The sequence below is a fragment of the Apteryx mantelli genome, chromosome 1, assembly GCF_036417845.1.
Source record: "Apteryx mantelli isolate bAptMan1 chromosome 1, bAptMan1.hap1, whole genome shotgun sequence".
Taxonomy (NCBI): domain Eukaryota; kingdom Metazoa; phylum Chordata; class Aves; order Apterygiformes; family Apterygidae; genus Apteryx; species Apteryx mantelli.
The window spans coordinates 171,094,471-171,110,228 of record NC_089978.1 but is presented as its reverse complement, the minus strand read 5'-3'; the positions used below and the strand labels follow the sequence as shown (position 1 = coordinate 171,110,228).

General features: G+C 48.5%; 1 protein-coding gene across 3 annotated transcripts in view; it reads right to left on the bottom strand.

Moving 5' to 3' along the window:
- NTN4 (netrin 4) overlaps positions 1-15,758 on the bottom strand; it is a 50,179-nt gene that overhangs the window by 14,588 nt on the left and 19,833 nt on the right. For all 3 annotated transcript variants that reach the window (XM_067312232.1, XM_067312228.1, XM_067312230.1), the window contains 3 exons: positions 13,788-14,066; positions 4,672-4,798; positions 2,405-2,593 (listed from right to left, as the gene is read on the bottom strand). In XM_067312232.1, coding sequence (XP_067168333.1) covers positions 2,405-2,593; positions 4,672-4,798; positions 13,788-14,066 — 595 coding nt within the window. The remainder of the gene's footprint in view (positions 1-2,404; positions 2,594-4,671; positions 4,799-13,787; positions 14,067-15,758) is intronic.

Sequence of the window (15,758 nt, the reverse complement as noted above, 5' to 3'; positions counted from 1 at the left end):
GAGAAGAGAAGGCTCAGGGGGATCTTATCAATGTGTATGAATATCTGATGGGAAGGTGTAGAGAGGATGGGGCCAGACTCTTTTCAGTGATGCCCAGCGATAGGTTGAGAGGCAACGGGCACAAACTGAAACACAGCAAGCTCCATCTGAACACAAGGAAAAACTTCTTTAATGTGAGGGTGACAGAGCACTGGAACAGGTTGCTCAGAGAGGTTGTGGAGCCTCCATCCTTGGAGACATTAAAAAACCGTCTGGACACAGTCCTGTGCAATGTGCTCTAGATGACCCTGCTTGAGCAGATGGTTGGACTAGACAATATCCAGAGGTCCCTTCTAACCTCAACCATTCTGTGATTCTGTAAGTTGTACACACATGCATCCTGTTGGCAGCCTTGCCTTTGAGACGGTGACTGTATTGCAGCAATGCATCCCAGTACCTCTGTTGGTATCTGGTTCTGCAAGGAAGGTGACGCTGTGCTGGATCCCAGCCCAGGAGGGGCAGCTCCACTCCCCTTAGGACCCTCCAGACATCTGCAGGATTTGCATAAGAAGTTTTGGCACTAGGAAAACTGTACAATGGTCCTTGCAAAACTTCATTTCCTCGATGGGCTGTGTGGGTAGGAGACATTGGCCACTCCTCCCACCCCCAAGGTGAAGGACGTTATTTGTTGGTGTCCAGAAGACCACATTCAAATCAGTGGCAACATTTAATTTGCCTTCAATGACCCAGAAAAAGTGTGTGCCCATCCCTGACATGAGCTGTCACGTAAAAATTAACAAGAATTAAAATCCTAGTGAAGGCAGCACAGGCACAGTAAAAGCACATTTCAGAGCTTGAAGAAACTCAGGTAGAGTTTAGTTCAATTTTTTATCCTGTTGACCAGAAGTCAACTAATCCAATGTGGTGGGATCAGTTTTTTTGTTTTTTTTTTAATCTGCAAGGCTGAATCCATGGGAGTTAGAAAAAGCCTCCCAAACCTCTCCTTTGGATGCAAGTCCAAGAGTCAAATGTATTTTTTAATTAATGAGACTACAAAACAAAATACTCTTGTATAAGTTTGGGCAATAATTTGGCAAAGTATCTGATATTTCAGATAACGAGACTTGGGACTTCAACATACACAAGTAGGTAAAGGGACTTTGAAAAGTAATTAAAGTAACTGTTTAAAAAACAATTTTGTGTACATACTACAGCAGTGAACAAATTATTTACACAAGTAATGGAGAATTGTGGTCAATTCTGTTTCCATGCAGAGAGTCAGGTTTGTAAAATACGCAGTTCAGATGCTACTGCTCATCTTTTGCATGAGTGGAAGGTCAAGAAGAGGAAGATTCCTCTGGCATGTTGGCTGTGCCTCAGAAAGCCTCAGTAGGATAATTCACAGAGTGGGAGCCGGGTGAAAGAGGCAATTCGTGCTGTGGCCCCGAGACGAAAGTGAAACCGCACACGCGATCCAAGCCCAGAGCACAGCTCTCCAGCATTGAAAGGGGCTGCCAGCTTCTCCTTGTTTAAATCAGATTTTCTCTTTTGGAAGAGGATGATGTGCTCAGTTTCCCCTCAAATGGCATAAACAGGGCGTGAGTGGGATTTTTTTTCCTGCCACCAGTGAAGATCCTGCTCCAGATTGGGTCAGTCAGAAAAAATCCAGTGAGTCAGTGGGTGGCTATATGCTGCATAGCAGTGAGTATGACGGGCCCCTATATTTAGCTCCCCCGTGTAATGTCCTCAGGGTAGTTTAGGGATCTGGAGTCCCCTATGGCAAGTCACCATGGCTCACACAGGTCCCTGGAGAGCTTTGCTCTTGGATCGCTGCTTTTGCTTGGGAAATATTTAATTTCACATGTGGCCAAATCATCCCCTCTGGCCTAGCCTCCCTGGTGTCATGCTTTCCGGCACATCACTTAGCTCATGTTCCCGTTTCTCCCTCCGTATCCACCTGCTGCTGTGAACACGTGCTGGTGGGCGATGCTATTTATTGACTGCACCCTGTTTGGCCGAGGCACCCCGCTTTTGGGGTCTCAGCCATCACCAAACAAGGAGATACGCAGACGGGTTTTGCTTTCCATAAATAGCCGGAGAACATCAATGAATCATCCCTCTTCCCCCACCCCAAAGCTACAGGGATCCTCAGGAGAGATTTGTCAGCAGCCACTGTGGGCCTTCATCCTGCAAACCTCACCATTGCCTTTTGCAAACAGCATCAATAAGGGAATCCAGTCAATATGTTGCTGAGAGCTCCCTGTCCTTTGCTGAAGCAGTAAGATTGCTTCAAGCTGGAGCCTGGAGGAAGATCTCACCTTTCAGTCTGACACCCTTCTATTCAACTAGTATTTATTTAACTAGTTAATTTAGTACCTAGTATTTATTTAACTAGTATATTACTAGTAAAAGGATGTTGACTTACATTTGCAGGCGTCTGGGGCAGAGAAAGGCTTTCTGAGGTCTCGGTAGAAACCCAGCTTGCAGCGCTGGCAGTGCTGCCCTTCAGTGTTGTGCTGACAGTTGTCGCAGATGCCACCGCTGCGGTTCCCTGACGCCAGCCACGCGTCCATGTCAAAATGACAAGTGTCGGCATGCCCATTACACTTGCATGCTGCAATGAAGCCAAAGGGAACATAAAGACTTATTGAGGCAGTGAAAGATGTTGATTTATATAAAAGATAAATGAAAATCCAAGCCACATTTTGGAATGGCGGACCTGACTTATGAACATGCTATTTATTCAAATGTCTGAGGTATCTTGACATTTTCATCCATGTTTCCCACTCCCTAGGAATGACATTTAAGAAAAGGTAGTTTCTCTTTTATTGGTTTATTTTCACTTCTGAAAAATAAAAATATTTCTACACCATGCTTCATACTCCGGTAACTCATTTTTGATGTGGCAAAACAAAAGTGTTGTCAGACATTACATCTGGATCATCTGAATTATCTGCACTTCTGTGCCTGTGCAGAGAATGGGTTACCTCAAAGGCCCTGGAGACACTGAGGTCTCGAAAGTCACTGTTATGGCCAGGTGAGTGTTGGAGCCCTCAGACTGAGCCGGTCAGAGCTTGGAGGAAAATGTGTCCGTACACAAGCAGCTGCCGGCTGGACAGGGAGAGGTATGGCTTGGCAGAAAAAAGCAGCAAGAAGCAGGGCCTGTGTCTGCTTGACTTAAACTAAACCAAGCTCTAAAGCATACCCTGGATTTGGATGAAACAGCAATTTAACATTACTGCACCAAGCACAAACTACAGGCTGCTGAGCTCTCCATCTGGCAGCAGCTTCAAGTAGCAGTGGTGCCAGCACATGGACCTGCGCCACGGCCTCCCTCTGCCGCCCCCACTGCTGCCTGCGCAGGACGAGGCAGCGGGAGACCCCCAACTCGCCGGCCTCCAGCGGCACAAGCTTCTCTCCCCTGCTAGCGATCAGCCATGCCGCGCAGGGCAGCAGTTGCATGGGTGCCGCTGGGATGCTCCTTGCACCCCATGGAGGGAAAAGGCACTTTGAGGGCAGCTATCCCCCTTTCCCTGCACGAGCAGTGGAGGAAGTCTATATGCCTGCTCTCCTGAAGTCTAGTGAGATACATTGCACCCCCTGTGCATCACATATTGCCAGTGAACGTGCAGATTTGCTGTCACTTCCTTGGAGAATATCCATACTGAAGCCCATGTAGACAGGCCAATGCTAGCTTAAGTGCTGGTAGCAAGATCCCCATGGCCGAAATGCACTCAGCATGTCTGCAAACCTTCCCATGCTGGTGCAGCGAACCCTCAGGAGCTCAGCGCTGCCCTGGCTAGGCTGCAGCTATTGCCAAAATGCTTGGTGATGTCTGGACTACCTGCAGCCTGCCCTCACACTGGAGCAGCACCCTCCAGCATGGCAAAGGTTATCCTCCCACCTTCACACAGCCCAGGGCTCTTTTTGACTCCAGCACGACCTGCGAGTGCTCAGTCAGCTCAGCCCCAGCGCCAAGGGGACAAGAGGAGCCCACATCTGGTGGTCGGAGCAGGCAGGATGTCTCCAAAAGGCCAGACCTCCTGCAAACACATTTGTCAGCGCTGCTCATGGCGGGGACAAGGTAGGCAGGGTGGGTGAGCCGAGAGGCCCGGCTGGATGGCAAACTGTCTGCCTGGGGATTTCTAAACTCTCCATTCCAGTTTGGACCACAACTTACACAGCTGAACATTTTAAATCTTAGCAGCACAGCAAAATAAGCAAGTCCCCAGCACGCCTGCAGCTTCACAAGCTCCTCTTGGCTGTGGCTGGCTCGACTCCAGAATGAAAAAGGCCCAGAAGAGAAAGTGCACACGCTCCTTATCTACAGCTGTATCCCCCCCGCCAACTCCAAATCACTGCAGTGAGCTGCAGCCTGCCAGTGACAGAAGACCACATCTCAAGGGGATGTGCTTGGATCCCACGGAAAGGCCAAATAAACAGATAACGCGCTCTCGGGCGAACTTCCAAGTGAGCGGCTTTGCAAACAGGGCCATCCCCACTGTGCAAACATGCAGTAGGCGTTGGGCAGGAATGTGACATTGGGTTTCCACTTGCTAAGGTATTTCACCAACAGCTGCCTGCCACCTGAATATTTGCTGTCTCTTGGAAACAAAAGGGAAAGGTGTGCAAGGAGGAAGAGTTTCACCCCTGCAGCTGCTCTGGAGACACTTTTTCCGGCTGGCTACTTACACTGACACTCTTTGGGGGCTCCGGTTTTGCCATCTGCAGCCTGCCAAGGCTGGTCATTGTAGAGCGGAGCACAGTGCTGGCAATGGGATCCTGCTGTGTTGTGCTTGCACATGCATTTCCCATGGACCTAGTAAGGGGAAACAGAGCAAGGATCACTCACAGCAAAGCCTGAGGAGTCTCTGGGGCACGAGCAATGCCCAGGTACAGGAGGTACCGTGACAGCCAAACGCGATTAAATAAACCAGAAAGAGGGCTAGCACAATGCCTGTCTTGTGGTCTGGTTCAGCCAAAAGCAAATACTCTGTAGCTGTAGTTTCAAATAATGTCTGTGTGTGGGTGTGCATGTCATAGCATTGCATAATCACACTTTTTTTTTCTGAGACCTCAAAAGTATCTTTAGCCAAGAGGTTCCAGCTACGGCATGAATTTCCAGGAGAGATTACAAGAAGCCAAGACCTCAGAAAAGCTATCCTCGGAAAAAACCTTTCTCTAATTCTCCCCTCCCCACCCCAGGACCCCTTTGCATCACCCCAGGAGTGGCACACACAGCCTCAGCACCCTGCGCCATCTGCCCAGCCATCATCCACATAAATACGTACAGAAATAAAGGAATTAAAAACCCTGAGACATACACATGTACTCATCCTAGGCAGAAATTTTGCCCCACAACAGAAGAAGAACCAGGGACGGCACAAAGACCATGAGGGTCTAGACGCAGATATCCCGGTGATGGGCAGGTAATTTAGCAGCTAGTGCAAGGGGGCTAATTAGAGACAGAAAGCCAGCAGAGCTAGCGCTGTGCCAGCTGCCGCCTCAGCCGCTGGTGCTAATCCCACTGCTGGCAAATGTGAGGGAAGGAGGACGTAGCCAGCGGACGAGAGCAGCCCGGCAGTCCCTAGCTGCTGCGAAATCAAGACCTGAAGCAGCTCAGTGCAGCTTGGCCCGGAGCAGAACAGGACCCTCACCTGCGGGTTTGCACTCAGAAAAGGCCCCCAGTACCGTTTGGGGTCTGAAAACACGTGGCCCACCGGCAAGGCTGAACGCTGGGGGGAAAATGGGGCACCGAAGGGCTGCAGGAGCACCCGGCAGGGCACTGCAGGCACAAGCCAGGGGCATCTTCCCACCCGGAGGGCCACCGTGTTGCTACAACCAGCGGCTCCGGTTTCAACACGGCGCAACCGGCATGAGTTTCTGCGGCAAACAGCCTGGCAGGGTTTGCTTTTGCAGTACGGTTTTGCTAGAGAGAGAGGGAGGCTCTCCTGAGCTGAGGGTCGCTCCAGACGTCTGAGCTGGGGCCGAGCCCAGGACGCAGCTCAGTGCCCCGCGTGGGCCAAAATGCGCCCCGCGTGCCCCTGCACCAGTGACGCAGAAAGCGGTTGGGAGCGACACGCCGCGGCCGGGGTGCCTGGTGAGTCCAGCCTGGCGTTGGGACGCGCCCCAGCTACCGCTACACGACAGCGCCTGCCGCTCCGTCTCCTCTGCGGTTTGGCAAGCGTGTTTTTCCTAAATACGTGGCTTGCTGCTGAGCCCTGCCGTGAGAAAGGCTCCTGTGAGAAACCTGGACAGCAAACAAAACAGAAAAGGACCTTGAACGCGTTGTAAACAGCTCCCGCTTGTTGCGTAGGTGCACACACACACGCGCACACCACAAGCTCTTGACTAATGATGTGGCTTTTTTCCCCTTTGTTAATGAACAGATTTTGGCTACTATCTCATAGGCGTCAGAAGTGACCGGTACGGATGAAACTTTAAAACCGACCTTGAAAGTCCTTGCAAGACTTTTCAGCAGCAATGCAAAAAGCAAAATCTTTCAAGAACTGTTCAAGTGATCCTTTCTTGCCTTATTAAAATGCCTGGATCATTAAAGCAGGCAAAAGCGAAATACAACGCAGCGAGTAGGCTGCATGCGCCGTGAACAGATAGAGGCGGAATCTGACAGAACGCCAAAAGCATCCAAGCTAAAGAGGCAAATACTAAGATAATATTGCTTGCTGCGCTATTTTGGCCTCATGGTGGATATTAGTTGGTCTGTCTGACTTATCATACTAAAGCCACCTATACGCTTCAATGTGGGCTAACTTAGGAAAAGGAACAAGAAGAAAATATAGGGAAAAAAGTCAATTTTGCAGCTGGAATATTTAGTTCTCAAAGTGTGTCTCATACTTTCATTTTTTCTGTTAGGTCACTTCCAAAACTTTCTTCTTCCAAACCCTCAAATCCTTGGCTTTCCTAAATTTACACTCTTCAGTACAACTTGCCTTTCTGTTGCATCTTCCTTAGGCAATATCCACACACAAACAAATGTTGCAGAGGTACTTTATATACCCTTCAAAAGCATCCAGCCGCATGGAAACATAAATCTGTTGAACCTGTATGGGTCTTGTGGCCATCTTGTGCTTTTGAGTGAACCCCTAACCCTTTTATGCCATTTTTGGTAGGGTTCTTTTTTTTTTTTGCAAACCCTTTGGCTGTTCAGTGGCTAGCTGCTCAAAAGCCTGAACGGTGTCTGCACCCAGTGAAATCCTTGAACTCATTCCTCGCCTGAGAGGAACATCAGGGCACATCAGGGTAGCCCAAGACCCTGATGTGCAGCCATTAATTCGGCATGCAGAGCCAAAACATAAACCTTCGCGTTGAGCTTAATCGGTAATTGAACTCTGAAGAAAACTGCCCTTAGGGAGAGAGTCCGGGCAGTCACGGGACATCGATACGCACAGCAAGGAGGGATTGCCATGGGCAGGGTGACGAACAGGCCCCTGAGAAGCCAACCCGGAGAGCCCCGTTTCTCCAGGGGCTGCAGGTCCCGGGCAGTGACGGCAGGTCTTTCCCGTGACAGTGGGAAAGTCGAGCTACATCTACATCTCAGACTGCGAGCCTGGCTGTGCCTCTTTCCTCTGGATAAAACGGAGAACACAGACACCCGAACGCGCTACCTGCTCCTGTGGTGGAAGGGCAGCGGGAGCTTAACACCCACCTGCTTCCCCGGGGCAGCTGCTCGTCCGCAGCCGGTGCACAGTGGCCGACCATCTCCTCGCGCGGGTGCATCCCCAGCGCAGAGGGAAAGCGCCCAGCCGGCCCCCCGGCCCGCGGCAAAATCGCCCTGCGGACGTCAGGAAAAACCCAGCAGCCCTGGCCCAAGCGGTGAAGCAGCTCCAACGCACATGTGTGGTAGAAGAAAGCAAGCAGCCGCCCCAGAGATTTTGCGGACAATAAACAAGCTAAATAGCTCAAGGGACAGTCTAAACAGAGCGCATGGGAGGGAAACAGGCTCTTTAATAACCTCTCAGTGTAACTGCTTAGTTAACATAATCTTTTTCTTGTTCCTTTTTTCCAGAAATTTAATGAAAGTCGGACCTAAGTACTTCAAAAACCTTGCCTCCGGCTCATGTATTTATTCTCTTTCAATAGCATTATAACAATTACCTCCCAAAAGCTCTGCTTTAAAAATCTCTCCATCCCAGTTTTATCCCATTGAAGAAAAATCTCTTTTTTCTTCTGCATAATTCCAGTATGACAGAAAAGATTTTTACGTAGTGGAAACAACAAAAGAACTAAGCATTTGCAAGCCCTTTCTTGTAGCCCATAAGCAGACAGGTATTTCTTTTCATTGGAAAGAAACACTGTGACAGCTAAAAATAGGAGATAGAAAGGACAAGAAGAATAGCTAACGGACTGCCTGCACTTGGGAGAAATTCATGATGGAAAGAGCTGTACAAGGCCAGATGCAAGACTGTGAGGCCCTGTGAACGTCACATTACGTCAGAGAGCAGTGGGGAAGCCCGGGCTGAGAAACCCAACTGAAAAATAGGGGCTGCCGCTCTGAGTTAGCCCAAGGCAGAACTGGAAAACGTACACCCGGCCCTGGTGATTTCTCTGGCAGCTCTGCATCTTTCTGAAGGTAGAATTTGACCTGCACATACTGACAATGGAAAGAGCACTTTTTCCCTCCCTTTTCATTCACCTCAATTTACATTTAACTATAAGGCGTATCCTTCGGGGGTCATTATGGAGCATTGCTAAGTACACAAACACAGTTCCCAGTATGTCTCGCTGCTTTAAGCATTCACACAGCTCTTGACTCATTTAAGCAGAAAATCCCTTTCATACCATTTTTCATTTTGTCATGGGGTCTTTACATTGCAGTTCACTTTCACACTGTTTCCCTTCTGAGCTTGACAGCCCGGTCGCAACGTCAGTCATTAGAGGACACAATGCAAACAGTGTTACAAAAGTTGACTTGTGTAGGATAAATGAGCGACTGATTTCTATATACAAAGACAGTTGCCAGGGCATGCTTCCTTCCACAGCCTTTTGTTGCTGAATTATTACCTTCCAATGCTTCCTTTCAGACTGCAAATACATGTGTTTTCTTGGACAAATCTTATAAAATACTTTCTCCCCTATTTATCATGTTCCAAAATGTACCACAGTGAGAAAGAAATGCTGCACTGAAGAAGAAACACATTCAGTCACCTGTTATTTATTAATTCATATTACAAGAACTCCCCTATTGTACAGAGGGTCCAACATAAATGCACAGTAAAAGAAAGTCACTGTCCCAAAGACCTTACGGTCTAAACAGACAGACTAAATAGCTGGGAGGAGCAATTGTTTTTAATAGACTTTCTTGGAACTGCTAAAATTGTATTTTTTCTATTTTTCTTTCCTTTCCTGGAAAATGGAAATAGTATCTGTCCAAAGGAAAATCATGTCATTCATGCTGAGTCTCTAATGATAGCTTTTAAATTATCTTGCACTCAACCCACTGGGTCAGTTTTAGAAACTATGCTTACTGGCTGGTGTTAGTATGCAGCAAGGTATTTCCCTAAGTACCAGGCAACCAAATTTATGCATGAGAAAATTTTCATCTCCTATCTTGTTCTTGTGAAAGAATACAAAGTTTTGTTGTTTCCACGGGGGGGGGGGTATCTTTTTTTCATTCCTGGTACAATAGGCAACTTGTCAGTCATTCTGGAGAAGACCTTCAGTGTCTTTTGATGTCAGTAGCATGATAACAATTTATAACAGCCACTGAGTCGGCCATGTGGGAAGGGGGAGGAATATTCATGCCGCCTAATGATAGAGAAGTGCTTTTTCTTCCTTGGGTTCTAGTTTCCTATTTCCTTTCTTCAGAGCAAAGATAAAATGACTGTATCATATTATTAAAACTGCCGTTGAGGAAAAAGGGAACAAGAGAAAGAACAAAACCAGGCTGTTAATTTGTTCCCACTCCCAGTGCAAGGCAGGTAAAAGATGTGCGAAACAGGGCAGAAAGGGTGCTTTAGCTGGTAAAGGCCCAGGCACACACTGCATGCGCAGAGGTACCAGCAAGGGGTGAGAACCCCTGCGCTAGGGATCAGCCCCAAAAATGCCTTCTCATGGCCCCTGAGGATCAGGAGGGATCTCCTGTGTCCGTGAATCCATTTCTCCACTCGCACTGGTGTTTCGCCATCTAACCCAGCTCGCAAACTGATTCAACTGCTTTGCATGGTACAGTGTGAGGTGCATTTGTCCGTGCACATTTTTTTCTGGGCGTGCATTGGGCTGTTGAGATTTGGGTAGTGACCCTTTGAATAAATGGTTTGGGAGGAGGGGGGGAGAGAGGGAAGAGTAGCTGTATCGCCCTGACAGCTCTCTTTTGCACACAAATATTTAACCGGTCACAGTACACTACCCACACGTAGCACCCTGGCCATCGTTGGAAGGTAGCCACGTCCTTTCTGTGGGCTTCCTCTGCAGCTCATGAAAAGGGAAACCCCCCTAGTGCAAGAGCCCAACTAATACGTTCATGATTCACCTAAATGTTGACACTGCATTTCCAACTCTCAGGTGAACCCAGAACTTTCATATATTAAATTTCTTCCTCGTTTATTTAGAACTAGTCGACCTATAAATATCTCTGCCTAAGCCCTTCTTCCTACCTTCTCCCATTCCAAAAGCTGAAACTGTATATCTCATTAAGTGCCTTAAGGCTTCCTCTGGCATTGCCATCCACTTTCACACAGAAACACATGAATGCAGAATGAAAGCTGCCGTGATCCCCTTGGCTGTCAGAGAAGTCAGGCTAGGGAACCATCAGTGGGGAGTTCCTGGCGAGCTTTGCTGCGCGATTCCCAAGCAGGGAAACTGCACAGAGGGGAGGAGCACAGGGAGTTTTGCAGCTAGACAACAGAGAAGGTGTAGGAAGAAGCCTCTTATCTTATCAGGCTCCCGACCATTGCTTTTTGCTGTTGAGGCTAACTGAACATTTTTCTCCAAAAAAGTCAGATTCCCAGTGCATGAGGGCCATGCCATCAAGAAAAATTCATATCATGGAAGGAACCCTTGCAGCAGCAGCAGCAGCAGCAGCAGCAGGAGGTCATGTCCTGAGCTGAAAGGGGCCTGCTGGCCCCACGGTTCATTCCTCCTCTGCCAAATCCCCGTCCAGGTGGCAGCCACCAGCTTCCACCTATCTGCACTTAGCTTTGCCGAACCATCTCTCCCTGGCTACTGAGTGAAATGACTGAAATACTTCAGCTTGCTCTGCGAGGGCTGTCTGAGACCTGACAGCTACTCCCAGGGCTACCAGGACACCCCTGCTTCCTCCCCAGACCAGCCAAACAAATACATCACATCTGGTTCTTTCACTGGCCAAGCAGGAGCTGAAAACAAGCCTGGAGTTAGGATTTTGCCTCTGGGCTGAGACCAAGCAGGGGCTGGACACGCTTGCACACACTTTTGGAAAAAGTTTTCTTGGGAAGATTCAGAAACTTTTTTGAAATACGATGTTAACTCCCTAGCTTTGGCAGTATCCTTCAGGAGTACTCCAGTCAAAACAAGTACAAAAACTGTGTCAAATTTTATAATAATATTGAAAAATGTAAATGCATTTCCCAACTTTTGCTGTCCTCAATTTTACAATGAGGTTTCTGCTGTAACACCATACAGATAGAGATACATTAAAATTAACACTTAACATACCCATATCAAACCAGAATGATTGACCATAATTCTTCAGAATTATCTTTTAAGTAAATGACTTTTTCAGGTGAAACTCACAGAAATGTTCCCTCTCTGAAATGTTCCTCTCTTCTCAGAAATTTCTTTGACTTCTCCTAGCTAAGCAGCCCCAGTTCCCATCATCTTCTGCCCCTTTTCTGCTCATTTGCACACATCTGTGTTTTGATACCATATTGGAAATGAAAAAAATGTGATAATGGAAGAGGAAACACCACTTTCGCGACCCTACAGCAGGGTCCTGCCGCAAACCGTGGGGCTACACGACCTTTACGCTGGCTGATCTCTTATGGGTCACACAGAGAAAAGCGCTAAGACATGGTAAAATAAGTTAACTTTGCTGCAGAGACTTCACCTTTGGGACTCTTGCCACATAAATATTTATAACTGGAGTTTAATTCTCCAGTCCCCTAGGGGCTGGAGTGGGGGCTTGCTGCTATTTCTTGCTTTGTTTTTTCAGCGTGATCTTGGCCTTTGATTCCTTCCCACACCATTCCCTGTTACCTATGCACTATTATTTCTACAGGCTACAGTCATACCAGAAGTATATTTGGCTGCAAGCTCTGTTGTAACTCTCAGCGGTGCTCTGGGGCACGCTCCCATGCAATTGTATCACACCGAAATAATCCCAAGTAAACAGCTCCTTTCAAAGACTTTTGCTCAGGGAACATCTGTGAAAACCAGAGTAGTGCTACTTGAAACAGGCTTATCAATCATAGTGCTGCATGCTTTCAAATTTGTATATTTTCAAGATGTTGCAAGACTTGCTCTATTAGAAGAGAAACATGCTGTCTACTTCATGTTTGAGACCATAATTTAACTCATATGAGAGCTCCCCGAAGAGCTGGATAGATGCCAGACTTCTTACCTCTAGTAACTGGCTTACGTTTTTATGATCTTCCCCTTTTTAACCTTATTCAATGCAATATATTTAACTGCCCTGACCTTCCCTACCTCTCCTATGCCAAGAAAGCTAATACTTTCAGAGCCAACCAAGATGGGCAGAGAGGACAACCTGAAGAGGGCCCAGCCCAGACACTACAGCAATTTTCTGCTGGTTTTCAGCCAGCATTAGATCAAGCTCCAAATACTTACAAGCAAGGTTTGGACCCTGCCCTGAGCGGACTACATGGGTGTGTAGGTTTGAAAAGATGATTTCCAAAAGCTACTCGGCAGTGCTGCCCAGCTGGTGGTGAGAGCAGACAGCCCTGCCTGCATGGGACAGCCGTGTTCCCAGGAGCAGGCATGCCACTGCTCCTTGCAGCTCAGTGCCTGGGCGAGGAGGCATCTGAACCCTGCCAGGGTGCCACCGCCATGCGCTGCAGTGGGCACGTCCTAAACTTCCAGCCAGACCATGCAGCCAGCACTGAACCTGGTGGCACCAACCATCGCGGCGGCAAACGCTTTGGCTGCCACCGTGCCCGTCTTTTCTAGGCGGGTTGGTGGCTATAGGACACATTTTCAGGATGTGGGAGACCTGGATTTTGGGTCTTCAGTTCCGAAGGATTTGAATTCACAGCTCTTGTGATGAGAGCTCCCTTGCAACCAGAGCCCAGGGTTTTTATCCAGAGATGTGTAAGGTAAATCACAACAGAAAGTCCTGGGAGTGAGAGCCAAAACCCAGCTCTGCTGTCTCTCAGCTCAGGACCCAACTCAGTAACTGAGGATCCTCCAGAAGCAACAGCAATCACAAAATCCCTATGGCCTTCAGGGAAATGTCTCCCTCTCTGTCACCAAAATGCCCTGTATTCATCATCTTCTAGATATTGCGTTATTGCTGGTTAGGGTTCGAGGAAAGAAGGGAATCAGTGATTTTAATTTTCTTTAAGGATCAACCTGAAATAAATAAACTTACTGTGGAATAGCTATTTCTGCAGCCTTGAAGGAAGGGGATCCTGGTGGACCCTATTGCATTTTGAACCAAGACACAAGGGAAGTACAGGTCCTCAACCCCGCCTGGGGACTACCTCCTTTTCAAAGACTGCTTTTGCTTACTTCGCTTTGAATTTATGGCATCACATGTCAAATGTTTGCATACGCGGATCAAGAAACCTTACTGTCCCTACTATTTTTAAACCTCTAGCCTCTTGCAGTGCCGATGCTGTTGAGTGTCTACCTACCACATGGAAAATGCCGGCTGCCTTGACAGGTCTGAAGCCAGCAACAGGCACGCAGTGGTCCGCGTGGCCATTGCAGAAGCAGCTGCCTTTCACGATGAAGTCGTAGACGGCGAAGTGCAGGAGCTGCGGGGGCTTTGCCTGCAGGCCCTCCGTGCGGCAGGGGCAGCCCTGCCGCTTCAGCAGCTGCACGCGCAGGTTGGTGATCTTCAGCTGCTTCTGGGCCTCAGCGCTGTACGGGTCCTCAGCCGCGTAGGGTGGTGACAGAGCTCGGTATATCACCTGTGCAGAGAGACACCAGGGAAGAAAACACAAAAAAGTGGAAATAAGGGGGGTGTCAGCGGCAGCTCCGGCTCCCCGGGATGCATGAAGCCCCACCAACGCCCACGGAAATTTCACTGTTAACTGATATTAAAGGTGGTTGCTTCGCTGCCACCCGTCGTGCCTGGCCACTGTGAGCAGCCGCAGCAAGAGCAGGAGCCTCAGCACAGAGATGTGCCTTCCTCCGGGCAATAATACGGCGGGTAAATGTTTAGTAACCTGCTTCCTTCCCTTCCCCCCTCCCGAAATTGGGGGCATATTTTCAACAAATAAAGCTCAGATTTCCAAATATTTGGTGCATATCAGTCCCAGGCTGCTTCCTCGTGGAAAAGCGATTAGGTGTGGCAATTAGTGACAGCAAGCTGATAGTCTAGAAAACCGAGATAAGAAAGAAAGAAAAGTTGGGGGCTTCTTAAGTTTAAACAAATACTTATTAGCCAGCCTTTATTTTAACTTCGGTTGGATGGAATAAGTAAATATTGGCTCAAATTGAAAATTGAGAGCACTAGATAAAAATAACTAATTTTCTTTAAGAGGTTTATTTAAAACTTGTTGGCCTAGGTGCCTACAGTGTGAAACCATGAATGACGTATAATTCATTTAACTACCATTCACATAAAATGACATTTCTATGACACACGCATCAGTTACTGGTACATTTAATTTATGGTCCACACATTTTAAATAGTTAGGTGGTTCTTCACTGAATAGTTTCTGAGGGCTTGATGAATTTATAATATTATAACCAGATGCTCACGCGCGGGGTGCTGAGGGGGTCATGTTGCGGAGAGGAGCTGGGGGCTCCAGGGGACCCAGAGGGATGGGAAGAAAACCTATCTTAATGAATCTCTTAATCGCTGGTGCCAGTTGCTCAGGCATGGGAGGTGGGCACGCTGCTCCAGGGCCACTTCTCCGTGGCCCTGTGCCTATTTGGGAGCTGGTCTCCCAAGCCACTCAAGTGAATTGCAGCCTCCTCTCTTTATATCTGCTATTACTGAGGGATGTGGTTGATCCCTTTCAACTAATGAAGGCTTCCCTTTAATTTTAACGGGATTCATGCATACTAGAGATAACATTCCTGGCTCTTGGTGCTGCCCGCTCGCCGGACTGCCAGCTTTGCCTGCCGGCTGCTGTCTCTCCCAGCCCGCGGCTCCTGGCAGAGCTCCTGGCCAGGAGCTGGCTGGTTTCCAGAGCTGCCAAGCCCCAGCCAGAGGAAGTTTTGTCAAGGCCTGGAAGGAGATTTAGAGCTTTTTACATTGCTGAGCTGAATGGTGGCAGCGTGCTTTTGTGCACCCTGTCAGCCTGCCAAGCGCGGCAGCAATCAGTGCGCCGGTGACAGCAGGGCTTGGACATCCGGGTGCCCAACACGGCGTGTTAGCACGCATGTAACGGCACAGCAGCGGGCGCTGACAAGTGCAAGCTAAACAGCCATGCGGGCACTCCTGCGAGCCGTCGCCGGGCTACCGCAGGCCTGTGCCAAGGCACCGCCGCGGTGCCCATGGCAGCTCCCAGAGATATGTGAGCATTTGTCCCCAGCTGTACAAAAGGGAGAAGGTAAGCTGGGAAAGGTGGTCAGAGGACAAGGCAGGTTCATGGTATGCCCCTTGTGTAGACGTGCCGAGTCTGATGAGGCATATGAATAAATAGTAACGC